General features: G+C 44.3%; 1 protein-coding gene across 11 annotated transcripts in view; it reads left to right on the forward strand.

The window, feature by feature from the left end:
- Tnik (TRAF2 and NCK interacting kinase) overlaps positions 1-24296 on the forward strand; it is a 408685-nt gene that overhangs the window by 294229 nt on the left and 90160 nt on the right. For all 11 annotated transcript variants that reach the window (XM_006535517.3, XM_006535519.3, XM_006535518.3 and 8 more), the window contains 4 exons: positions 910-988; positions 7946-8121; positions 14738-14804; positions 21240-21444. In XM_006535517.3, the coding sequence (XP_006535580.1) occupies positions 910-988; positions 7946-8121; positions 14738-14804; positions 21240-21444 (527 nt within the window). The remainder of the gene's footprint in view (positions 1-909; positions 989-7945; positions 8122-14737; positions 14805-21239; positions 21445-24296) is intronic.

The following is a 24296-nucleotide window of genomic DNA, read 5'->3' on the forward strand; positions in this document are numbered from 1 at the left end:
TCCTCTGGCATTGAGAAAGCATATATTCTCAATCTTGGTATAGAAGAGAAGTGGGGAAAAAATCCTGTATTCTCACTGTGAGAAAGTAAGCTAATAAGATATGTTGATTGAAATAAGAATAGAGAGTATGACCATGATAAAATTACATCATGTCTGTAAGCTGACTTCATTCTTCTATCATTCTGGGGCCAGAGGATTTAAAAACAAAGCACATTTTGCACCCTGAAAAGCTAGCAGGGACATTTGGAAACAGAATGGTGTTCTGGCAGAGGACCAAAAAGTCTAAAAATTTGCATAGTTAGCAGTGCCTGTATGAGCCTCCAGTGGGGAAGACACTGACTTTGGATGTTTCGATACCAGTTATATTGTGGCTTAGGTTTCTGTTAAAATAAAATCAGGGCTGGTGAGATGGCTCAGTGGGTAAGAGCACCCGACAGCTCTTCCGAAGGTCCGGAGTTCAAATCCCAGCAACCACATGGTGGCTCACAACCATCCATGACGAAATCTGACTCCCTCTTCTGGAGTGTCTGAAGACAGCAACAGTGTACTTACATATAATGAATAAATAAATAAAATCTTTAAAAAAAATTACCCCAGCCACGCCAACATAGCTGTCACCTGATGGTGTTTATTTTGAATGGCAGGTGGCTAGTTGTTGACCCCGTGACTTGTTTTCCTTATGAAGTAAAGGTGTGACCCCGAGGGATGTTAATGTCTGTTTGAAATGTGTGTTTTATGAGATCCATCTAATTAGACATCAGCTCTTGATTGTCTGCAAGTTGGAAGCTTTGAGGTCCTGACCCCTTGCTCCCAAGAGCCTTATGGACATGTGCATACTTTGTGTGCGGCCAGGATGGTAGTGTGGGTGGCCTCTGACTGGCTCTGGTCCTTGTTTTTGGTCTCCTGCAGCCCTCTGTGACATGCATCCCATGAGAGCCCTCTTCCTCATCCCACGGAACCCTGCACCTCGGCTCAAGTCTAAGAAGTGGTGAGTTTGCTCCACAGTACTTTTCAGATCTGAGGGCGAAGCTTTCCTGTGATCTTTCACTTTTGTGTGTATGTGTGGACATGTGTCTGCAGGTGCACACACATGTGCTTGTATGTAGATGCCTTGGGTTGGCCTCTGTTATCTTTCACAGTTGCTTTCCTCCCTTACTTCGATAGACAAAGTGTTTTGTTATACCAGAGCCCCAGCCATCTTTCATAGGATTACAGGCACACGCTAGCACACCTGGCTTTCTACACGAGTGCTAGGGTTCTGAACTCAGTTCTCGTGCTTGAATGACAAGCACTGTAGCGACCACACCACCCACCCGGCCTCTCTCTGAGATCTTCTTTTGAGTTACCCCTGATCCCTAGGTCTTTCTGGCTAGATACTTTTTAAAAATGCATGCCACAGCTTGGTAGGTGACATTCTGTATGCCACCATTGATCTTGGACTTGAGGCTTGGCTACCTGCTGTCTATACAGCAGCTTGTTAACCCTATCCTCGAGGCAGGGAGCTATTAGCCAAAATGGAGCCCAAGTAATGGCACGAAAATGATGTGATTTACGACTGCAGGCTATGCTAGCCTGGCTGCACGGCACATTTCTTTGGAAAAGGTGATGATTTAGAGTCAGCCCATTCTATTCCTCAAGACAGTGGCTCCCTGCACGCCCACACAGACCTGCTAATGGTCCCTGTGATGTTTCTGGCATGAGCAATTGTGGTTCTTTGTGAGTTTTTTTTTTTTTCAGTCCCTTTCTTTTTGTGACAGGACATGCTGGCTTTCTATTTGGGGACAGGAGTACAACCTTTGTTCTTAATAAGCTTATCCTGACAAAAAGGTGACTTGTTCTAAAGAGAGCTACTACTTGCTACTCCCTGAGAACGGGGTAAGACAGGAGTGTGGATGGTGAGCAACCAGGTGAGGCTTGGAAATGGAGTCCTCAGGTTATGCCAAATGTTGCCTGTCACTTCTCTGTGTACTTACATTGGGGGTCTTTATGCTTTGTTATACGATGCCCCCCCCGTCTCCCCTGCTGCAGAAGTGGCACGGCCTCCTAATACATTCTTACATCTCCTCTAGCATTGGAGCCAATCCCTACCAGTCTGTGACCTCCTGTGATTTTATAGGCACAAGCCCTGAATAATTCAACTAAACAGGAACAAATTGTTTGTCCCTTTTCCTATGACTTAAGGCTCAGGCCCTTGACTGGCATCCTCCTGTTTCCCACCCACAGACACCACCCACCACATAGAGCAGGCTTAATTACTACCAATCAGCTGGTAATGACATGGCAACCCTGGCTCAACAGAGGAAAGGCACACAGAGGGGAAGGAAACAGAAAAGCCACAAGCAATGACAGTCTCTCAGTTGCCAGACCTGCAAGGGGATTGTGAGTTGCTATTGGTAACCAGGAGGCAAAGCCTTCCCTGCTCTCCTTCCTCTCAGAGGGTCACTGTGGGTAAGAGAAATGCATGTTCTCTCCCCAGCAACAGCCTTTCATTGGGTGCCACATAGCATGTGGTGACAGAGCGCAGGAGGGCCCCTCCTCACTCTTCTGAGATCTTTCTCTCCTTTCCTCCCTGGATCCGACTCCCAGAGAGAGGAGCCAGCTCCGTTCCTTCCCCTGGAAGCAACAGTGACTCTGCAAAGCTTGCTGCCTGCCAGATTTCTGCTTGTAATGTGCCAAGCTTCTGGGGGTGGGGGTTACTGTCTACCGTGGGCCTCACTTCCCATCCCCTCCTCTCCTGTCACTGCTCCGGGGAGGTATTTTAAGCCTTTCCACAGAAGAACAGGCTGGCCATCCGCAGGCATGTGTCATCTCATGGGCTACATTGACTACTTTATCATTTCTATAACAGATACCTGGCAAGATCAAGTTCAGAGAGGATGGTTTCCTTTAGGTCACAATTAAAGAAGGGATACAGCCCATTGTGGAAGAGGAACTAAGGCAGGGGTCATACTGTGTGCACAATCAAGAACACAGAGAGAGATGAGTGCTGATATTCAGCTGTTTTCATCCTCTTTTTTTTTTTTTTTTAATCCAGAGACTCCAAGCCCTGCATGGTGCTACACACATGGGGGATAGATCTCCCCTCCTAAGTAGAACCTAAAGCCTGCTCATTAATGGCATCCTCCCAGGTGTGTCTCTTAGGTAGTTCTAAACCCAGTCAAACTAACAATGAAGACTAGCCACCATATGGCCACTTCTTGTCACCTTGACCCTCGACTATAAAGCTCCACCTCTGGGCCCCAAACGCACATGATCGTCTCATGATGCAAAGTGCCTTTACCTCCTCTACACCAGTCTCCCGAATCTTAACAGCTCCATAACCTGTTGCTTAAAGGCCCAAAGCCTTTGCGATTCTCAAGGTATCTCTTAACTCGAAGACCTGTAAAATTAAAACCCAGCTCACATATTTCCAATATGAAGTAGCACAAAATAAACATTCTCGTTCCAATAGAGAGGGATAGATAAGGAGACTTTAAGGCCTGAGCTTAGCAGGGGAAACACAAAATCCTGAGGTTCAGTGTCAAGCATCCAAGGCTCCTGGTGGTGTCATCTGGTCTCCACCAGCCGTGCCTCTCCTACTCTGCCCACAGCACACATAGCCTCCCTTCGAATGGCTCCACTCCATACCTTTAACTCTCCTTAGTGGCTATCCCATAATCCCAGCAAAATCTAATATACTGAGTTCTGCCTTACAGATGAGGCTTCACTTCACGGCCTTACGCAATGGCTTTCGGGGCTCCTTGAAGAGAATCCTACTTTGCTGGTTACCTTTCAAAGCTCTTGCTACGGGTTCTCACAGTGCACACAGTGAGCTGGGTCCCTCCACATCAATCACTAATCAAGAAAATTCCCCCAAAGACTTGCCTGAAAGCCAGTCTCATAGAGGCATTTTCTCAACGACAGAGAGGTGTCCCTAGATGACATGGGATTGTGTCAAGTTGACAAAAAAATCTAGCCAGCACACACCCTACCCGCCCATCCGGACTATTTTTTAGAGTTCCATGCCTGCTGTTAGGCACTTTAGTTTTGAGATAGAACAAAGGTAGGGCTGTAGGGCTATAGGGCTGTAGGCGTGCGTGCGTGCGTGCGTGCGTGCGTGTGTGTGTGTGTGTGAGTGTGTGTGTGTGTGTGTGTGAGTGTGTGTGCCAAATGAAAATAATGATGATATAAAGTAGATGTCACAAAATATTTGAGATACATTGAACTGGTTAGTTTGTACTGTGACTGTATACTTCACCAAAATCAAAACCCAAACTGAAGCATGAGTTTTTTTAAATTAACCTGTTCTGTTCTGCTTCCCCAAATCCATCTACAGCAATCCCTTTAAACAATGCTGTGCAGCCACCTGCTACATAATAAAATTCGGGTTAGCAATGGACTCCATGTATGACAGTGGTGCCTTAAGACTGAACCACCTGGTGCCTCTGCAGCCATGTTGGCAGGAGCAGATAGGTTCTATGATGTTCCCATAATGACAAAGTCATCTTTCAAACTCTGCCACTGAACACTGCTCAGTGGTGCCCATTTTACTTAGCAGAAGTATGCGGGGGGAGCAATGTTTGATTTCCATGTCACAATCCTTAAGAAAGGATTTTTTTTCTTCCTTGAGTGTAGTGATGGTCAGAGAATGGTCAAGTGTCCCCATGGTCATGTCAGCACTAATCACAAGAGGCATTTAAAATGAATTAACATGTTTAATTGATACAGCAGTGTTTTAATGTATGCACTGTAGGCATCTATATTTGTAGCCAGGGAAGAGGGCGCAGAGAAGTCATTTGCCCTGAGCCACACAAGCGATGAAGCCCAAGGCAGAGAAAGGGGCTAGTTGTGAAAACTAAAAGAGATTTTCAATGCCAAAATTACCTGTATGGATATCATGTCTATCCAAAGCATCCATCCCTCCTGATCACAATGGCTAAAGTAACCAACTTCACTGTGTAACCAGGGTGACTCTGTCACCTCCTCAGACTGTGAGCATCAAGCATAGGCTATATTGATAACATTCCCGGAAGTTGTTATCTTTTTGTATTCTAAGAGACAAAGCTAAGTTACCAGCAGTACCACAAATTTACTTTTAAGCCACCGAAATACTGAGCAAACAGGTATTCAACTTCCATGAAGTTCTTTCACTTGTAATTAAATGTGCAATTAAACATATTGATTCCTTGGTCACAGCAACTTAGAAAATAAGTGAGCACTTCTTTAAAGACATGGGAGTTTGTTTTGGGGTCATTCTTGGTGGAAATGGGGCCCTGCTATGTAGTCCAGGTTGTCCCCAAATTCACTATATAACTTATAGCCTCAAACTCATGGTGATCCTCCTGCCTCAACCTTCCAAGTTGCTAGGAGTATGGGAATGTGCCAGCACACTAGACTTGAGGGTATGTTTTAAGTGAGCAACATTTTCTCTTCAAATGATGCCTATAAAAAGGATAGAGACGTATTACTGGCTCTGCAAGCTCTGTGCCTTATCTCTGTCCTTTGGACAGAGGTCGTTCCCTCCAGCAGAGCTCTGAAAAGGGAGATCTTGTAGCCAGTTCTTTTAATGGAACACTGCTGGAGCACTGTTCTGCCCGTAGAGTTTAAGGTTTTTCTGGCTCTTTTTTTTTTTTTTTTTTTTTTGGTTGTTTTGTTTTTACATGTCAGTGTTTGAAAAACGAATGCACAGTCTATTGAGGTCTGGATCTCATTTTTCAAATTGGATGTGATTGCTTTTATTTATCACCCTCTAATTAATAGTGGAGCACTTTACAATAAAAAATCAGCACTCCCTCCTAGCCGCCAGTGAGAGAGCACTCATGTTCCCTGTGAATATTTTATAGCTGTCTTACGTTAGTCTGGTTTTCAATGGTTTTGATGCTGGTTTCTTACTCAGAGCAGCACATGGCATTTGCCAGGTTTGCCGATGTTGTTTTGAGGTTCCTGTCATATAGTTTCCAGTTCATTCCTTAGATGAGTCATTTATCCCACTTTTTTCTTTTTAGTTGATTGGTTTGGGAAAGAGAATCATACTACTCCTTGCAACAAATCGCTCCCTTTCTTGCATTATTTTATGTACACATATAATATATATTAACTATTTATTTATTCTCTCTGTATATCTGTATGTCTGTCTGTATGTGTGTGTCTGTGTCTGTGTGTGTGTGTGTCTATGTGCGTGTATGTATGTGTGTGTGCAGTCAAGCACATGTTACAGTACAGACATAGAGATCAGAGGACAACTGTCAGGAGTTGGTTCTCTCCTTCCATCTTGTCGATGCAGGGTCTCTCTTGATGCTTCTGCCTTGCTATGTACTCCAAGATGGCTGTCCCTGAGCCTCCAGACTTCCTTAAGTCTCCCTTTGGGGACTAGGATAACAGATGCTAACAGTCCCACAGCCTTCTGACTTGGGTCTGGGATTGAACCCAGGTTGTCACGTTTGTACATGACCTTACCTGCTGAGCCTTCTCCCCAACCCTCTCTTGACCTTGGATGCTGGAAGACACGCCGCTCATGGGGTTCTATGCGATGAAGATACTTCCTCAACCCTGAAATACATATGTTTCTGGGAAACGCTCCTGTCAGGGAATATGACAAAGTCTTCTTTTGGAGGTGGATGGATGGGGGGAAATCCATAGTACATCCACAAGAGGGCAACAGAGAGCAAAACCTGGCTCCCTTCAGAGTAGGCAGGGCGCTCCGTTGTCTGGGGTTCCACTGAGATCTTGGGTGGAGAATCACTGAGGTCCCTGTGGCGAGCCTTGGAAAGGCACACACACTGGGAAGCTGGGAAGTTAATTACTTCCAACTCTGGATAACTTCTTGGAACTTTCAGCAAGGACACACATGCTCTATCCATAAATCCAGGCTAAAGTCCACAGTAACTGCTGCTGCACTGTGGCCCTGCCTGCCCTGGCTGCTGTGGTATCTGCCTCCAGGGCTTCCCAGCTTCCAGAACACTTTAGCATAGGCTTTATCTAGAAAGAAATTGGGCCTTCAGGGGAGTGGGGATTAGTTAAGTGTAGGAGCTAAAATACCACAGCTAAATCTCCAAGTCCTTATCTTGGTGGCCATCTTTCCCTCATCGTCGACTAGAAAACAGAATTCAGAAGCAACTGTAAGGTTGCTATTTAGACATTTGGCCCAGGCAGGTGTGGTGGTGCACACTTTTAATCCGAGTACTTAGGAGGCAAAGGCAAGCAGATCTCTGAGCTCAAGGCCAGCATGGTCTGCAAAGAGAGTTCCAGGACAGCCAGGACTGTTACACAGAGAAACCCTTTCTCAAGAAACAAAACAAAACAAAACAAAGCAAAGCAAAGCAAAGCAAAGCAAAGCAAAGCAAAGCAAAGCAAAACAAAACAAACAAAATTACTCCGATCTGTGTTCTTTTTATCATATGAGAATCTTGTTCATTTCCATGAGGCAGCTGCCTCACCCCTCCTTCCTCTGTTTTCCACACTCTGGCTGGTGTTTCATGCCTGATGGACGCTGCTCACTGTAGTGTTCCCTGGCGTATAGTACTCCCAACTCCCTGATTATACTGACTCGGCACCCGTCTGAGTCACCCTCTTCACACTGAGAATGTGGTCCTCCCGAGTCTGTAAAGCCTCAGTTGCCTCACTCTAGAGTGCTTGCCTGTCTTCTTCCCTTCACAGGTCATTGTCCTCTTGGTTCCTTCTGTGCAAGCTTGTGTTCCAGTATGGAAACGTTTCCATGTGTATAACTACTGTATGTTATCTTGTGTCTATGTCAATGGTGGTCACACCCTCGAACTTCACTGTGCTGATAGGCTGAGAGATGATCTGTGATTTGTTGGTTCCCCGTGCTCATCAGATGGACCATTCTCTCTCTCTCTCTCTCTCTCTCTCTCTCTCTCTCTCTCTGGTCACATTTCAAAAGGTGTATTTATTTGCTTTTCTTTTAGGTTAGCATTCTATCAGTGAATTCATCTCTTTTGTCTGGCAGGTCAAAAAAATTCCAGTCATTTATCGAGAGCTGCTTGGTAAAGAATCACAGCCAGCGGCCAGCCACGGAGCAGTTGATGAAGCACCCATTCATACGAGACCAACCTAATGAGAGGCAGGTCCGCATCCAGCTGAAGGACCACATTGATCGAACAAAGAAGAAGCGAGGAGAAAAAGGTTAGTTGCCTGTTTGTATTTCAGAGCAAGAAACAAAAGGCAGTTCACTGTGGGCTCTTGGTATATTTGGAGGTGACTGGAGAGTTCCTCATAGGCTGCATTATTCTTTCGTGTGAAATCTGCCTGTTAGGTCAGAGCCGGGGGAATGAGTGAAAAGAAATTACCAATCTCCTTGGAAAAATTCGACCTGTGAGCCATATTTCTTTTAGGCACCAAACAAAGCCATGATGGGTGATACTATGAAGCACTGTAGACGACAAGTGACTTCAAATGAATATTCATGTTCCAAAGAGTGACATCTACACATGTCAGCCAACCTAAAGACATCATCTGATTGGCATCCCCTGCATTGATTGGCATCTCCTGCATTGACGTTCTATGCTCCAAGACTTGATCCTGTTGTTTAGAAGTCAGAAAAGAATTTCTTACAGCGTTAGTAGATGTAAAAAGGTCCCTGGGTTGCCAAGCTAGCAGTGTGGCATCAGAGTTCAGTCTGAAGGTCCCTGAATGCACTTCCTCATTTAATAGATGTACACATTCCTCTCCTGTACACTCTTCCCTGTGTCATGGAAAGCACGGGAGCACAGATGTGACACGTTGGGACTGTGCCCAAGCTGTTGGAATGGAGGCTTACAATCCTCCTTGTCCCTGACTTAAGTGAAAGCTTGCATGTCTGCTGCAGGGCTTATGGCCAGATGAGCATAAGGTGGGGAGGAAGGGGAAGTTGGGGTGTGAAAAGGAGGATTATGAAGGAAAAGAACTCACTGGGTGGGGAGCAGAGGGCAGTAGGAGTGAGAGGCAGTTTCAGGATAAAATGACAGCCATTGAGAGTGTGGTGAGGGGAAGCAGAGCTGACCAGAGACTAGGGTGTGCTTCTTCTTGCTTCTCTCTCCTCCAACCTCCTCACCACTTCCCTCCCGCCCCCCGGTGGTAGTGGAAGGTAGCAGACAACACAGGAGGAAGTCACTCGTGTGTTTTATTTCTTTGATTTTGTAATAACACAGCAACTTGTGTGAGCTGAGGCTTGAAGGTGGGTGGTAAATAGACTGAATGGACAGGTAACTCGGTGAGAAGATCAAGGAAGGACGAAGTATCTTCAGTGATCCTTCCAGCAAAGGGTCCCTTCTTTATTGGCCAGTTTCAAGGACTCCCAACGAGTCCAGTTAGGGGGGAGTCAGAATGGGAGGTTATGAGGCCTCTACCTCCAGTTAGTTGTAAGGGGACAGGGGTAAGATAGTCATGAGGTCCCAAAGAGCTGGAAGACCTCTGACTTTCAACTGCTCTTTGTTATTATGGTCTTGGACCATGCCATGGGGTGAAGTATTCAAAGCAGAATTTGAGAACAGTATGCCAAATATACAACCATTAAATACCCACTTCTTTAAAGGGGAATTCTATTATACTATATATATTATAGTATATCAGAATACTGAATAGGTTAAATGTTCTGAGTGCTTTGAGGTTCAGATTCTGGGTTCATATTCTAACTGTACCCATTACAAATTATGCGAAACCTACCCCAGTTTTCTCATCACTCAATTATGGCTGGGAACCACAACAATGTAGCTTCTTGCCTGGCATCATTGCAAACACTAAAGATAATATATGTAAAATGATTAATACTGTATCTGATACACAGTTAAACATTGATACATACTTAGTTCATTCTTTATTGATCCATCACTTTTTGGAACTATTCAGGGGGAGTTTCTGAGGACTCATGACCCATGGATAAAAATTGGGAAAATTTATGTTTTACATTGTTTTCAAATTTGGGAGCTACAAGTACTGAAATTTAGCATAGAAATTGTCACACAATGGTCACAGGAATGCTACTTTTAATATTCTCATTCTCTAGAGTGTGGCAGAGCAGGGTTCTTGGTAATAAGTGCATGCAAGAGCTATGTCTAAGTGAAAGGAAGCAGGATTGCTATTTTGGCTTAAATCCACCATAGCCACAGTTCTGATCCTATTGTAGTCTGTTCCCAGAGCTTGTCTTAGTTAGACAAGCTCTCTTTCCATTTGTTCAAGCTGAAAAAATAACTTACTTTGATCTCTCATATCTTTATAACATCTATTGATTTATTTTGTTATGTGTATGGATGTGTCTATCCCTGCTCGAGTTTGTGAGCATCATCTGCACGTGATGTGCTTGGAGGCCAGAAGAGGGCATCAGATGTCCTGGAACTGAAGTTGCAAGTGTTTATGAACTATGCAATGTGGGTGCTAGGAACCAAACCCAGTTCTCCTGCAAGTGCAGTACATGCTTTTAACTGCTGAGCCATCTCTTCAGGTCCTCTCACATACATGCATACATGCATACATACATACATACATATATACTATATGGTAATCACAGAGGCTGAAAGAAGGCATCAGGTCCCCTGGAACTAGAGTTATAGATGGTTGTGAGGCAGGCACCAATCCTGGTATGCTAAAAGGTGCTCTTAACCATGAAGCCACCTCTTCAGTCTCTAGTCTCCCTCCTCTCCAGCCACACCCCTTTTCATTACATCTTTGCAGGACTAGCTTTTGATAGAACTGAAGAGTTTTTTTTTTTAATATCTTATGATTTTTGACCTGATAATTTTCCTTAATATATATTGGCATCTACTGACTTAATCCTATAGTACAAACACAATCCAGTCAGTTCTGGTAAAATATTAACAGCAAGGAGACTGACAAGTTAAAGTTCTTCTTTAGGAAATCGAAGCAATTCGAATCTTTCTGTGCTTCTTTCATTCACAACAATGGCCTTGATCAGTAAAACTTCTGCGTGGTGGTATTTTGAACTCTCAGTTCTTCCATTTTGAGAATGCATAGTTTTGGAATGAGTTGTTGATAATTTACTGCAGAGCCTTTACTTGCTGAAAACATTAGCTATAAATAGGTAGCCTGAAAAGTCCATGCTCATCTAAACTGAGGCTCCCTTGGGATTTTACAGAACGCACCTGAACTCATCACGCATTGGCTTCCTTTATTCTCTATTCTGAAAATATAGGTAGTTAGCCAATCTGTTTTATTTTTCTTTCAATGTGAATACTGCCTCCTATTGGTAAATAGCAAAATTCAAATTTCAGTCCTGTTGAAGGGCTACACAAATGTCTTCAAGTAGTAATTAGTAACTCACGGCTCTAAGGAGTAAGGACAGTCTTGTGACATCTTCTTTTACTTCAAAGCTTCTCTAAGGGCTTCTCATCCCCTACAGAAAAGTCCTCAGCACAGCATATTTAAGGATCTAGGAGTCACTGTACCTTTGGTATCATCTGCTTCCCCGACATCCGGTTACCTGGCTTCTCAGGACTTGCATTTCTTGAGCATGTAACACTGACAGCCTCACATGGGGGCATATTGTTCGCAATGTCATTTCCTGTCTCTCCCAGCTGCTGCCAGCAGAAGGGTCACTGGCCTTCCAAGACCATCCGCTTTACCTCCACAGTGCTCCACCACTACTCCCTCCCCATTCTGAGGAAGGGGTGGGGATAGGGGCAGGTAACTGCTCCCTACGCTCACTCCCATTGCCTTCTGTGTGCTTCTGTTCAGGATATAACATGGCGAGGAGACACTGGTTCTCACACTGAAACAGTCCAGTACTGAAGTCTAAATATGCATCCCAGATTGATGTTTTATTAATATGAAGGCATTCTCATTTATAGTCTGACTGCCTCCCTTATTTTAGAGGATTATTTAGATTATTATCATAAGTAAATGAGATAACAAATCTAAAATATCTAACACTAGTTGCTTACATGTGTAATGCCTTCTAAATATTCATTTGTTATAGTCATGGAAATGATGCTCATACTCATGTAGGTGTCTTGCTCATTGTATTTTGTTTTGTTTTATTAGATATTTTCTTTATTTACATTTCAAATGTTATCCCCTTTCCTAGTTTCTCCTCTGAAAATTCCCTATCCCCTCCCCCTAACCCTGCTCCCCAACCCATATATTCCCATTCCCATTCTTGGAATTCCCCTATACTAGTGCATAGAACCTTCACAGGACCTAGGGCCTCTTCTCTCATTGATGACCATCTAGGTCATCCTCTGCTACATACACAGCTAGAGCCACAAGTTCCACCATGTGTTTTCTTTAACTGGTGGTATAGTTCCAAGGAGCTCTGGGGGTACTGGTTAGTTCATATTGATTTTCCTCCTATGGGGCTTCAGACCCCTTCACTCTTTGGTTACTTTCTCTAGCTCCTTCATTGGTGGCCTTGAGCTCCATCCAATGGATGATTGTGAGCATCCACTTCTGTATTTGTCAGACACTGGAAGAGCCCCTCAGGAGACAGCTATTTCAGGCTCTTGTTTGCATCTGCCATAGTGTCTGGATCTAGCAGTCTCTGGATGGTTGTTTCTTGCATCTCTGCTTCGAACTTTGTCTCTGTAACTCCTTCCATGGGTATTTTGTTCCCCCTTCTAAAAAGGGTTCTGAGTTTCTGGGCTAATATCCACTTATCAGTGAGTGCATATCATGTGTGTTCTTTTGTGATTGGGTTACTTCACTCAGGATGATATCCTCCAGATCCATCCATTTGTCTAAGAATTTCATAAATTCATTGTTTTTAATAGCTGAGTAGTACTCCATTGTGTAAATGTGTCACATTTTCTATATCCATTCCTCTGCTGAGGGACATCTGGGTTCTTTCCAGCTTCTGGCTATTATAAATAAGGCTGCTATGAACACAGTGGAGCATGTGTCCTTCTTACCGGTTGGAACATCTTCTGGATATATGCCCAGGAGAGGTATTGCTGGATCCTCCGGTAGTACTATGTCCAATTTTCTGAGGAACCGCCAGACTGATTTCCAGAGTGATTGTACAAGCTTGCAGCCCCACCAGCAATGGAGGAGTGTTCCTCTTTCTCCACATCCTCGCCAGCATCTGCTGTCACCTGAATTTTTGATCTTAGCCATTCTGACTGGTGTGAGGTGGAATCTCAGGGTTGTTTTATTTATATTTCCCTGATGATTAAGGATGTTGAACTTTTTTTTAGGTGCTTCTCAACCATTCAGTATTCCTCAGTTGAGAATTATTTGTTTAGCTCTATACCCCATTTTTTTTAAAATAGGGTTGTTTGTTTTTTTAGAGTCCAACTTCTTGAGTTCTTTATATAGATTGGATATTAGTCCCCTATCAGATTTAGAATTGGTAAAGATCTTTTCCCAATCTGTTGGTGGCCTTTTTGTCTTATTGACAGTGTCCTTTGCCTTACAGACGCTTTGCAATTTTATGAGGTCCCATTTGTCAATTCTTGATCTTACAGCACAAGCCATTGCTGTTCTATTCAGGAATCTTTCCTCTGTGCCCATATCTTCAAGGCTTTTCCCCACTTTCTCCTCTATAAGTTTTAATGTCTTTGGTTTTATTTGGAGTTCCTTGATCTACTTAGACTTGAGCTTTGTACAAGGAGATAAGAATGGATCAACTTGCATTCTTCTACATGCTAAGCACCAGTTGAGCCAGCACCATTTGTTAAAGATGCTGTCTTCCTTCCACTGGATGGTTTTAGTTCCTTTGTCAAAAATCAAGTGACCATGGGTGTATGGGTTCATTTCTGGGTCTTAAATTCTATTCCATTGATCTACCTGTCTGTCACTGTACCAGTACCATGCAGTTTTTTATCACAATTGCTCTGGTGTACAGCTTGATGACAGGGATCATGATTCCACCAGAGGTTCTTTTATTGTTGAGAATAGTTTTTGCTATCCTGGGATTTTTGTTATTCCAGATGAATTTGCAAATTGCCCTTTCTAACTCTGTGAAGAATTGAGTTGGAATTTTGATGGGGATTGATAGCTTTCGGCAAGATAGCCATTTTGACTATATTAATCTTGCCAATCCATGAGCATGGGAGATCTTTCTTTCTGCTCATTGCTCATTGTATTTTGATCACAACTAAGGCAAAGATTCTAACTAAATTCACAGTTTGTTTATTATTTTACTGAATTAAATGAATGTTCCTTGTGAGTCAATCATATTTACCAATATGTATATATATATATATATACATACACAAAAGTGGGATTAAACTTAGGGTTGCCTGCATATCACATGTTCTAAGCTTTTGATATAGGCCAGTATATGGAGATCATATATATATATATATATATATATATATACATATAATCAAATAGCTATGTTGTGCATGCTTCTGTATAGTGTACTATCATGTGCTGGCTCACACCAGCACTGCCACAGACTGGCCAGTCATGCACAGCTTCAGTGTCAGTAGACAATGAGAATTGCAGTGACTTTGTCTTATGGGATTGCTGCTACACATGTGGTCCATTGACCACAGTTTGGTTCTGTGGCTCATGGAAGTACTTAAAGGTGATGGGGTCCTCTCTGGGCAGCAACACCATGGTCTACAGCAGTGGCTCTCAACCTTCCCGATGCTGCAACCCTTTAATACAGTCCCTTGTGTTGTGCTGACCCCTAATCATAAAAGTATCGTATTGCTGTCTCATAACTGTAATTTTGCTACTGTTGCCAATCGTCATGTAAATATCTGTGTCTTATGATTGTCTTAGGGTTATTCGCCTCCGCACAGGGGTTGCGACCGACAGGTTGAGAAACCCTGCTCTACACTGACAATCTGTGGTCTCTCTCCAGATGAGACTGAGTATGAATACAGCGGAAGTGAGGAAGAAGAGGAAGAGAATGACTCTGGGGAACCCAGGTATGAGGAAGGAGGCTAGGCCTTCCAACTTCCACGTTCAGGGCCGGGTTTGCTCAGAACACACTCTCCGATTTATCAGTCTGCTTTTAAGACTGTACCAGGATTTAATGTATCACCCACATACACACTCATTAACGTGTGGAATTTTCCCTAGTCAGACTCTTTTTAAAAATGTTGAAATCAGCATATTCTTTATCTTGTCCCCCAAGATGTATGGCCTGTATTCGTGACCCTGTTTCCTCTCACATGTGGATCTACAGTGGGCAGGGGGAGAAGCAATTATCTGGCTCTTGCTGCACAGAAAATATTTAAAATTGCAACTGTGGGGAGAGCTAAGTGACATTTCAGATTGGAGTCATTCAGCTCATTATGTAGTCCCTCTGAGAAGCCCTTTCAGATGGCCACAGTCCCTGGTGTGTGCCTTGATATTTCACACAGACCAATCTTGGAGGAGGTAATTCTAGAAAAATCAAATTATCCTCTAGATATGAACCGTGAGAGAAGCGTTCATGCCACCCTATTGTCCCTCTGGAACCCGGTGCTTCTTAATCGCCATCGTCTCCACATTTAGAGACTTTCTTGGTTTTTGAGGCCAGCTTTTTTCCCATCTGTATCTGTGGGTAACTGCAGGTGGTGCTTATGGTGCTAGGATTTCTCTGTGGACAGGAGCTCTGCTCATCCCACTGTTAATTGGGGAGGAAAGAGACATGCAGGAAACTCACTGGCCATTATGGGTCCCTGCCCTCCAGCCATCCAAGGTATTAATCAACCCTCATATTGTAATGTGAAGACCAGTTGTATCACTGACACAGAGTGTCCTGTTCTGTGAAGGGGCCATGCTGCAGATATAAGCTAAACACCATATTTCCCTCTCCCTTCCTTTCCTTTTCCTTCTTTTCTTCCTCTGTGTGTGTGTGTGTCTGTGTTGATGTGTGTGTAGCACATGTGAAAGCTGTTCTAGTTTACTGTGTGGTCGCTGTGATAAAACACTAACCAAAAGCAACTTGGAGAAGAAAGAGTTTATTCTCTCTTGTAGCTTGTAGTCCATCATAGAGGGAAGTCAGAGTGGAAACCTGGACGCAGGACCTAAATCAGAGACCACAGAGAAATGTTGGTTACGGGCTTGCTCCCTAGGGCTTGCTCAGTCTGCTTTCTTCCACAACCAGGACCACCTGCCCATTGTGGGCACTAATCCCCCACAGATACACCTAGTGGTCAATCAAGTAGTTACAGTGCTTCAGCTGACAGTCTCTCTGCCCAGGTGATCTAATTTGTGTCAAGTTGACAATATCTAACCAGCGAAGAAGTTAAAAGACAACCTCAGTTATCATCCATCAATGGATATCTTGTTATATATAAAATTATATGCGTGTATTTTTATTGAAAACAAATTTGTATATATGATATTCTGATCAGTTTCTTCTCCCCCAACTCCTTCCAGATCCTTCCTATCCACCCCTCTCTCAACAACAAACAAACCAGCATAAAAAGAAAAGAGCACAAGAAACACACACATGCAAAACAAACACAAAAGCACACGATTAGAACCACAATATACAAGCACAAGGCCAGTAAGACAAAACATGCCAAAACAAAGCCATCTGAAACAAGTCTACAAAAGTACTGACAGTGCAATTTTGTGTTTTGGAACAAGCTTTCTCATTGCCTGGCACTCCCTGATTGGGCTGGGCCAGATGGCCAGAGATCTCTGAGGATCCTTCTGTCTCTACCTTCTAGAACTAAGATTATAAGCATTTGCTACCACATCCAGCTGTTTTTACATAAATTCTGGAAACCACATTGACACCCTCACGCTTGCAAGGCAAATGCTTACTGACTAAGCCATCTCTCCAGCCTCTGTTCTCTTTTAAGCCAGAGGGTCTCAACCTGTGAGTCTCTACTCCTTTGGGGAAATCACATATCAGGTCCTACAGATCAGATATTTATATTATGATTCATAACAGTAGCAAAATTACAGTTATGAAGCATCGATGAAATAATTTTATGGTTGGGGGCAGGGGGTCACCGCATCATGAGGAAATGTATGAAAGGGTCCCAGCAATAGGAAGGTTGAGAACCACTGTTAAGCCAACTCAAACCTGACAGGCTCCGCTCTTACTAAGCCACCCTAAGAGGTTGAGACTGAGCCCACAGGGCCGTTAGGTTTTCTCTCTTCTCTGCCAGGGGATTTATCAAGGTTAAAGACTGCAGGAGATTTCTTTTCTTGCGTCAAAATGTGTTAGCTGCCCCACATTAACAGCATAGCTGCATAAAGATGATGACTGTCTAACAATGCCGTCAAGTGAATGTTCCTCGAGAGGAAAAGACCCTGTTCCCTGCTTCCAGACTGTTAGCTGCCTCCCCTCTGGCTGTTCTTTGAAAATTGAGAAACCCTGTCTTTCCAAGGCTTTCCATGTGCCAGGGATCATTTGGTAAGCCACCAGCTGTAATTAGAATATGTTATTATGTCATGGAGGAGATTATGCACCAAGTACCATTTTTTTGAATATGTCTAATTAGTCTTCTCGAAATCCTAAAAGTTTGTAAAAAGACAATGGTGTCCTCACCTTATGCATGAGACAGCATGGTCATACACAGTGTTAGTAACTGGAACTGTTAATGCAATGGAGGTTTCCTGGTATTAGTTCAACATCACTTAAGATTAATGGGACATCTTTGTGTGCACGTGACATTAGGTTCCCAACCCGGTCACCTCTGTTTATGGCATATGACTTATGTGCAACAGCACCACCATTTAGACATTGCTTTAGAGTTTTACAAAGGACAATAAGTTGTCGAGGGGGTTCACAGTAGACTCTCAAACTCCCATGAAAGGCCCTCAGCGAAGCCCTGTGTCTATGGCAGCACCTCACCTTCTAACAACGCTCCAAACCGAACTGCTACTCTTGTCAACTGCCAACACCCTGCCCCCATCCTACAACCCTCATACCATTTCCTGACAGTGCTGTCACCCAACAGCCCAAGTGAAACCGTAAATCGTCCCTCAGCACATTAGATCTGTCCACGGGCCTCATTCATTCTGTCCCCAAATGCTTGTTTGAGGTTCACCCCCAATGCTTGCTGTGTGGAGTCTCCACTGTGAAGCCTTGTTAGCTTCCTTTACTCTCCTGTACCTTGCAGACCATGGGTCCACTGTGAAGCCAATGGAGATGCTAACATTATGACTGAGCAGTTGGCCTTTGTGGGCGTGTGTGTGCACCTTCCCACGTGTGCACACTGCACTGGCTGCCTGTCTCTAACCACTCTTGTCTTTCCTAGACTCCTTCTCCATGACTCTACCTCTGGAGGCCCATACAGAGTGTCATTTTATGACGAGACCAACCTGTTTCTGCCAAGGACTCTAAACTTTCTTTCCCTTTTGCCTGGAGCCCCTTTCCTCTCCATCCACTACCCTCTTTGAGGGGTGCTCTTGACAACTCTGTTTAGAACAGAGCCCCAGTCCTCACCTCAGCTCAAATTTTAAACTCTTTAGCCTTCCAAACTGTCATTTTGGTCCTTTCTATTACTATATGGCATTTTATTATCTTTCCCACAAGAAAGTAACTCCAGAAGGAGAATTTGTCTGGCTGTTACAGGGTTTTTTCTGGACTATCACCTTCTCAGAGGAAAGAATTCAATAGACAAACACAGTTTAGGCAGAAGTTTACTTCCCAAAGCAAACACTCTATAGAGGATTACAGCAGGGGATTGTAGCACCATGGATGGACTTTAGAGAAATTGTCAGGAATCTCTATAAGATAGATACATGGGGCAAAGTACTGATTGTTTTATTCTCAAATCATGGTGGACCAAGTCTTCCTTTTAGCATATTTCTTCCCATAATCCTCTAGAAAATCCCACTGAGGGATGTCAAAGTCATAATGTAAATGACATTATACTGATGGGTGGGAAAATTTCTGGCACCTGAATTTTGGATATCGCAGTAAATCTCTCAGCAGCCTCAGGGGCATTTAACCACGAAGAGGCGGAGGCAGGAAGGGCATTATAGCACATCTGATCATGGTATGAGATGATAATGGATCTGATCATGTCTAAGACATTGGGCTGACTGCTCTGTCCTGACATCAGCAGCTCCATCACCTTCACAGTGCTTGGAGGAATTTTGGAGGGGACACATGCTCAGGTCAGAGCTGTGAGTGTGGCACATGTCTGAATCATGGGTGTCATCCTTCAGAAGTCCACCTTTTCTTTCCAGATAAGATCTTTTATTGACCTGGTGCTTGTACAGTAGGCTGGAATAGCAGGCAAGTAAGAGTCAATTGGTAGCCATCTCCCCGGCACTGGGGTTACAGGTGCATACCAGCCCTCTCAGCATTTAATGTGCACTCTGAAATCAGACCTTGGTCTTCAAGTTTGTGCGGCTAGCATTTCACCAGGTGAGCTATCTCCACAACCTGAGTGTCTTGGGTTACTTTATATCTAGCTCCTTTTAGAGACTGCTCAGGGTCCATGATTTGAAGGTTTGTCAGTTACGAAGTGAGGCTCACTAGGGAAACCTGTGTCCTGGGTCCCACAATAACCCATCAGGTTGAATAAACAGAAATGGGACTTTCAGCACACCCTTCTCTCAGCTCCATGGGAAAACTGCCCATTAAGCCCAAAGTCTACCATTGACCAGATAGCCTTCTGAGGCTCAGTGTGTTATTGGGGACTCTCTTCATTAGTGGGGCTTCTTCTTCTATGACCTTGTCTGGGGAATTCTAAGCCCTACACATATGCCTCTACCTGAGGAATGTCACAGATGCTCAATTAGATTACAGGATCAGTTTCTTTTCTCCCAATAAGAGCATGTTTAGCCAGCACCCGAGATAACTGAGATGTTTCCACATGCTAATGAGGCACTCCAGGTACCCTAAGCTCCCAGCCAATGACCTTTGCTCATCCTGGATGTCCCTACCCTCAGCCTTAATCACCCTAAGTAAAGTTGATCTGCCTCCTGGTGGCGGGTCCCAGTGTGGTCACTTACTGTACATATTCATAGGGCTTCCAAACCCCTGGCTCACCTTTTCTGCTTCCACTGACCTTATGGATTCTATCACCCAACAATCGATCTACAAGAGCAAGGAAACCCCCATTTCTATTTTCTACCTGGTCTCTAGCTGGTGCTACCACCCTACAGCCTATCCTAGTACCTGCCCCATAGCAGAAATGAGGAGGGAGTTATGTGTTCAGTGAGTTTATTTTAGGCAGAAGCTGTCACAAAAATTTAAGGGAGTTTGCTAAAAAATAAAAAAACAAAACAAAACAATAAAACTAAAAGTCATCATCCATCTCCCTGATAGGTAGCCATGGAGAACCAGAGGCCATAATTTTCAGCTGGTAACCTGCAGTTAGCTTTGAAATGGCATCCTGGGACCACCAGTAGTACCAGACAGTTTATGTCCTCTACACACACACACACACACACACACACACACACACACACACACACTTTAAAACACTATGTTAGACATAATCTAGGAATCGGTTGCCTCAGTTGCAGTCCTGAATGTATGGTTTATGCTTAGATCCACACCCTTCAACAGTAATATATGGAGACAAGCCCTGGGCTCCGTGGGCTGCACAGACATGGCCTGAGAGCTTGACTTTTGTCAACCTAGTCTTTATCCTTCTTCCTCCTCGTCCATTGCATCTTCCCTGAGCAGCATAACCTCTGCCTATTGGGCCTTAGGGTAAGCTGCCAAGGAGGTACATCTGCTCTCATGAACAGCGTAAGACTCTTTGCTGCTCTGTGTGTGCATGCCTGTGTACTTGTATGCGCGTGTGTTTGCGTTGTGTAATTGTATGCGGGTGTACTCATGTGTACATAAGATGCACGAGTTTAGAGGCCAGAGAACAACATCTGCTGTTGGTCCTTTCCTTCCATCTTGTTAGAAACAGAGTCTCTCATTGTCTTGTTAGAAACAGAGTCTCTCATTGTAAATGTCTGTGGATACTAAGCTAGCCGGCCTTCCGACATCTGTCTCTGCCTCCACCTTCCCAAAGGAATGCAGTATTACAGATGCATTTGCTATTGCGCACACAGCTTTTTTTTTTTTGGCACGGGGGGATGGGGGGGGGGACAATCTATGGATCTGAACCCAGGGTCATGCTTATATAGCAAGTGCTTTAACCACTGAGCCATCTTCCCAGCCCCTGATAGTTACTCTTCTATGTGGAGATAAACTTGCCTAGGGCTTGGAGCTTATATATTCATTTAAGTCTTAAGAAGCAAATCTTTGCCTTGCAGTGGAGACGGGACCATGAAGACAGGCCTATGAAGGGTGTGATATTCCGTTAGGGATGGAAAACAACCTACATATGCAATGGTCAACTTGAAAGTCGAGTAGAGCACTGTTCTCTCCCATCCCCCCAAAATGCACAGTAGCAATGGCCCTGTCATAGGCGGTACCTCATCTTCTTTCCTGTCCACAGCTCCATTCTGAACCTACCAGGGGAGTCAACACTGCGAAGGGACTTCCTGAGACTGCAGCTGGCCAACAAGGAGCGCTCAGAGGCCCTGCGGCGCCAACAGCTGGAGCAGCAGCAGCGGGAGAATGAAGAACACAAGCGGCAGCTACTGGCTGAGCGCCAGAAGCGCATCGAAGAGCAGAAGGAGCAAAGGCGGAGGCTGGAGGAGGTGAGTGCCAAGGCGCCGCCACAGCCACCTCCCGCCACAGCCACCTCAGGCCTGAGGCACTGCCTGCTCAGTACACACGCTCTTTGAAAAACATCTGTTTAAAAGAGCCTCCACTCACACTCAGAACGGGGCCGAGGCTTCTGTCCTTCCACTCATCCGCCTCTTAGGGGAGGCTTTCCTTGACCATCTTATTAAGATAGGGCCCCTCTCCTTCTAGCATGTTCTACTTGTCTCTCTTCGTATGGCTCCGACCAACTTCCAGCATTCTATACGTGGCCCCAGCTCCCCATTGGAAAGGATCCTGTCTGTGAGGACACAGGCTTCTTTATTCCTCTGATCTTCTTTAGTACCTAAAATTAGCATGTAAGCTATAGCTTGGGAATATTGTGGAATGAGTAAATTGCAATTAACTGAGCCAAGGATTAACAGGCCATAGACAAGCATTAACTAAACCACAGTGAACAGGTTAACCACAGCGATCAGGCAGGTAACCCAATGCTAAGTAAATAACACCAGGCCCTGCGTTTGGATTCTCATCTGACACCAGGAGCCACATCCTTCTTACCCAGGACACACCAGGCGGCAGCAGGCAAGGCCTGTGTCCAGCAGTGGCTGCTACTCTCCTCTGGATGGGAAACTACCTCATTGACCATGGTTTCTTGAATAGCCTGTCCCATTCAAGGTTCTTGCTCTTTGTTTAATCCTCCTTCTTGGGACTTCCTCTACATTTCCAAGCATCCCTTCTTCTGCCAGATAAATGAGAACCTCCTATTGGGGAGATTGAGAGGCGAATGAAAGGGTCCCTAACTGTACGGGAGCAGGGTGGTACTATTGTGGGTCTCCTTAATGCCAGCCTGCTCCTCACTCACGAGGTCCCTGATTTTGCATTTAAAGAAGACCCTCTAGAGAGTGAGGTTATAGATTCAAATCATTATTTATTTATTTATTTATTTATTTATTTATTTACATCCCCAACAATGCCCCTTCCCAGACGCCCCCACCCCTAAACAGAGTCCTACCCCCTATCCCTTTTAACAGCCCACCACGGTGCACATTTTCTCATTTAAATCTGGGAGGGCCTCAGGACACTTTTCAGTAAGTCCTAGCAGCCCTGTTAAGACCCTAGGACGTTGTTTTCAGACCACCAACAATAGTCCTCTATATTTACAATGATTTGTTTGTTGAGTACATCTGTGTGCAAGCTACCAGGCAGGCGGTTGCTCACATGTGGAACACACTATCATTTTCTCCCACAAAGTGCATATTCTGTTTTGCTTCTTTCGTCATGCTATGAGATATCTGGGATTTCTTTATTTATCATGTTATCATGTCTAGTGATCATGAAGCACTGACCATATGGCATTTAACAAGGAGGACAGTGAAGAGTAACTATGAGGAAAACATACAGTATATGTGTATAAAATACTGCAATTATTAATATATAGTATATGTGTATAAAATACTACAATGAAAGCTATTATTACTTTGTGCATAACGTTTTTAAGTTTTTAAAAGAAAAAAGAAAGGAAATGTAAAGCCAAGAGGACAGTGGAGTGAGACCGGGAGGTGACTGCCAAGCACAGGTGCAAGCTGGCCTCTCAGATCCCAGTGTCCATGGTGAGCGTTCATGGAAACAGTAACCGTAAACCAGGGCCTCGAACTCTGATCCTCAAAAGTGGACTGTGAGACTTCTGTGAGCAGCGATAAGGACATAACGTATGTGTGTGCGTTTAGGACACTGGGTATAAAGGATGCCCATCACGTGAGCAGTGTAAAGTCCGCCTGCTATCTTCCGTTCTGCATGCGGTGGATGGAGGCCCGTGAACAGGGCGTAGGTGACTGTGCATGTGAAGAACAGAAGTGACAGGTGCAGACGTGACCTCGGGTGACCCCCGGGGTACAGATGGACAGTCTTAGTCAAGTTCTGGCAGCTGTTCTGAGCTTTCTCTGCCTGCAACCTGTGCCTCTTATATTGCCTCTCTCCCCACTCCCAGCCAAGAACCACCGTTTCCCTTAATCTCTTAGGCCTCTGGAACACCAGACCTCCTCCTTCTGGATAGATTACTTGCTAAATACTGTCTGCCCTGCTTTTCTTGGTATGGAATTTCCCAGATCTCCACTTCCTGGGGCACCACAGCCTCCACTACTTGGGCTCCATTTGGATACTGGCTCATTATCATTGGCTTCAGGTTAAAGGCACTGACCATGCAGCCCTAGAAAATCCACACTGACAAACCCATAAGTATTTAACATTCACAAAATGCACACGATGTAGAGAGCACATGTGGCCTGGTACATTTTATAAATTAATGTTTGTGTATCTGTGTCAGTGTTCATATGGATGTTCATATGGAGGTGCACATGCTCATAGGTGTGTGTGCTTGATTATGTACATGTATGTACAGGTCAGGAGAGAACCTCAGGTGCTGTCCAATTTTTATCCCTGGTGATAGGTTCTCTTATTGGACAGAAACTTACTAAGTAGGCTAGGGGCCTACTATTGGGCCAGAAAACCTGTTTTCATCCACCCAGTGCTGACTTTGTAAGTATGTACCAGGACACCCAATTTTTAAAAATACTTTTTATTGGTTCTTTGTGAATTTCATATCACCCAGTCCTGCTCATCTCCCTGTCCCCTCATATCTGTCCTTTGCTCTTACAACCTCCCCCTCCAAAATAAAACACACACACACCACTAAAAAGAACAGCACCAAAACCCAAAAGCATAGAAAACATCTCATCATAGAAGCTGTAGTGTGTCACAGTGTACCCCACAGTGTATCCCTCTGCCCACACATCTTCACTTGCAGATGTTCATTGCAGTGAGTCATTGGTCTGGCTTAAGATCTCTG

The sequence above is a fragment of the Mus musculus genome, chromosome 3, assembly GCF_000001635.26.
Source record: "Mus musculus strain C57BL/6J chromosome 3, GRCm38.p6 C57BL/6J".
Taxonomy (NCBI): domain Eukaryota; kingdom Metazoa; phylum Chordata; class Mammalia; order Rodentia; family Muridae; genus Mus; species Mus musculus.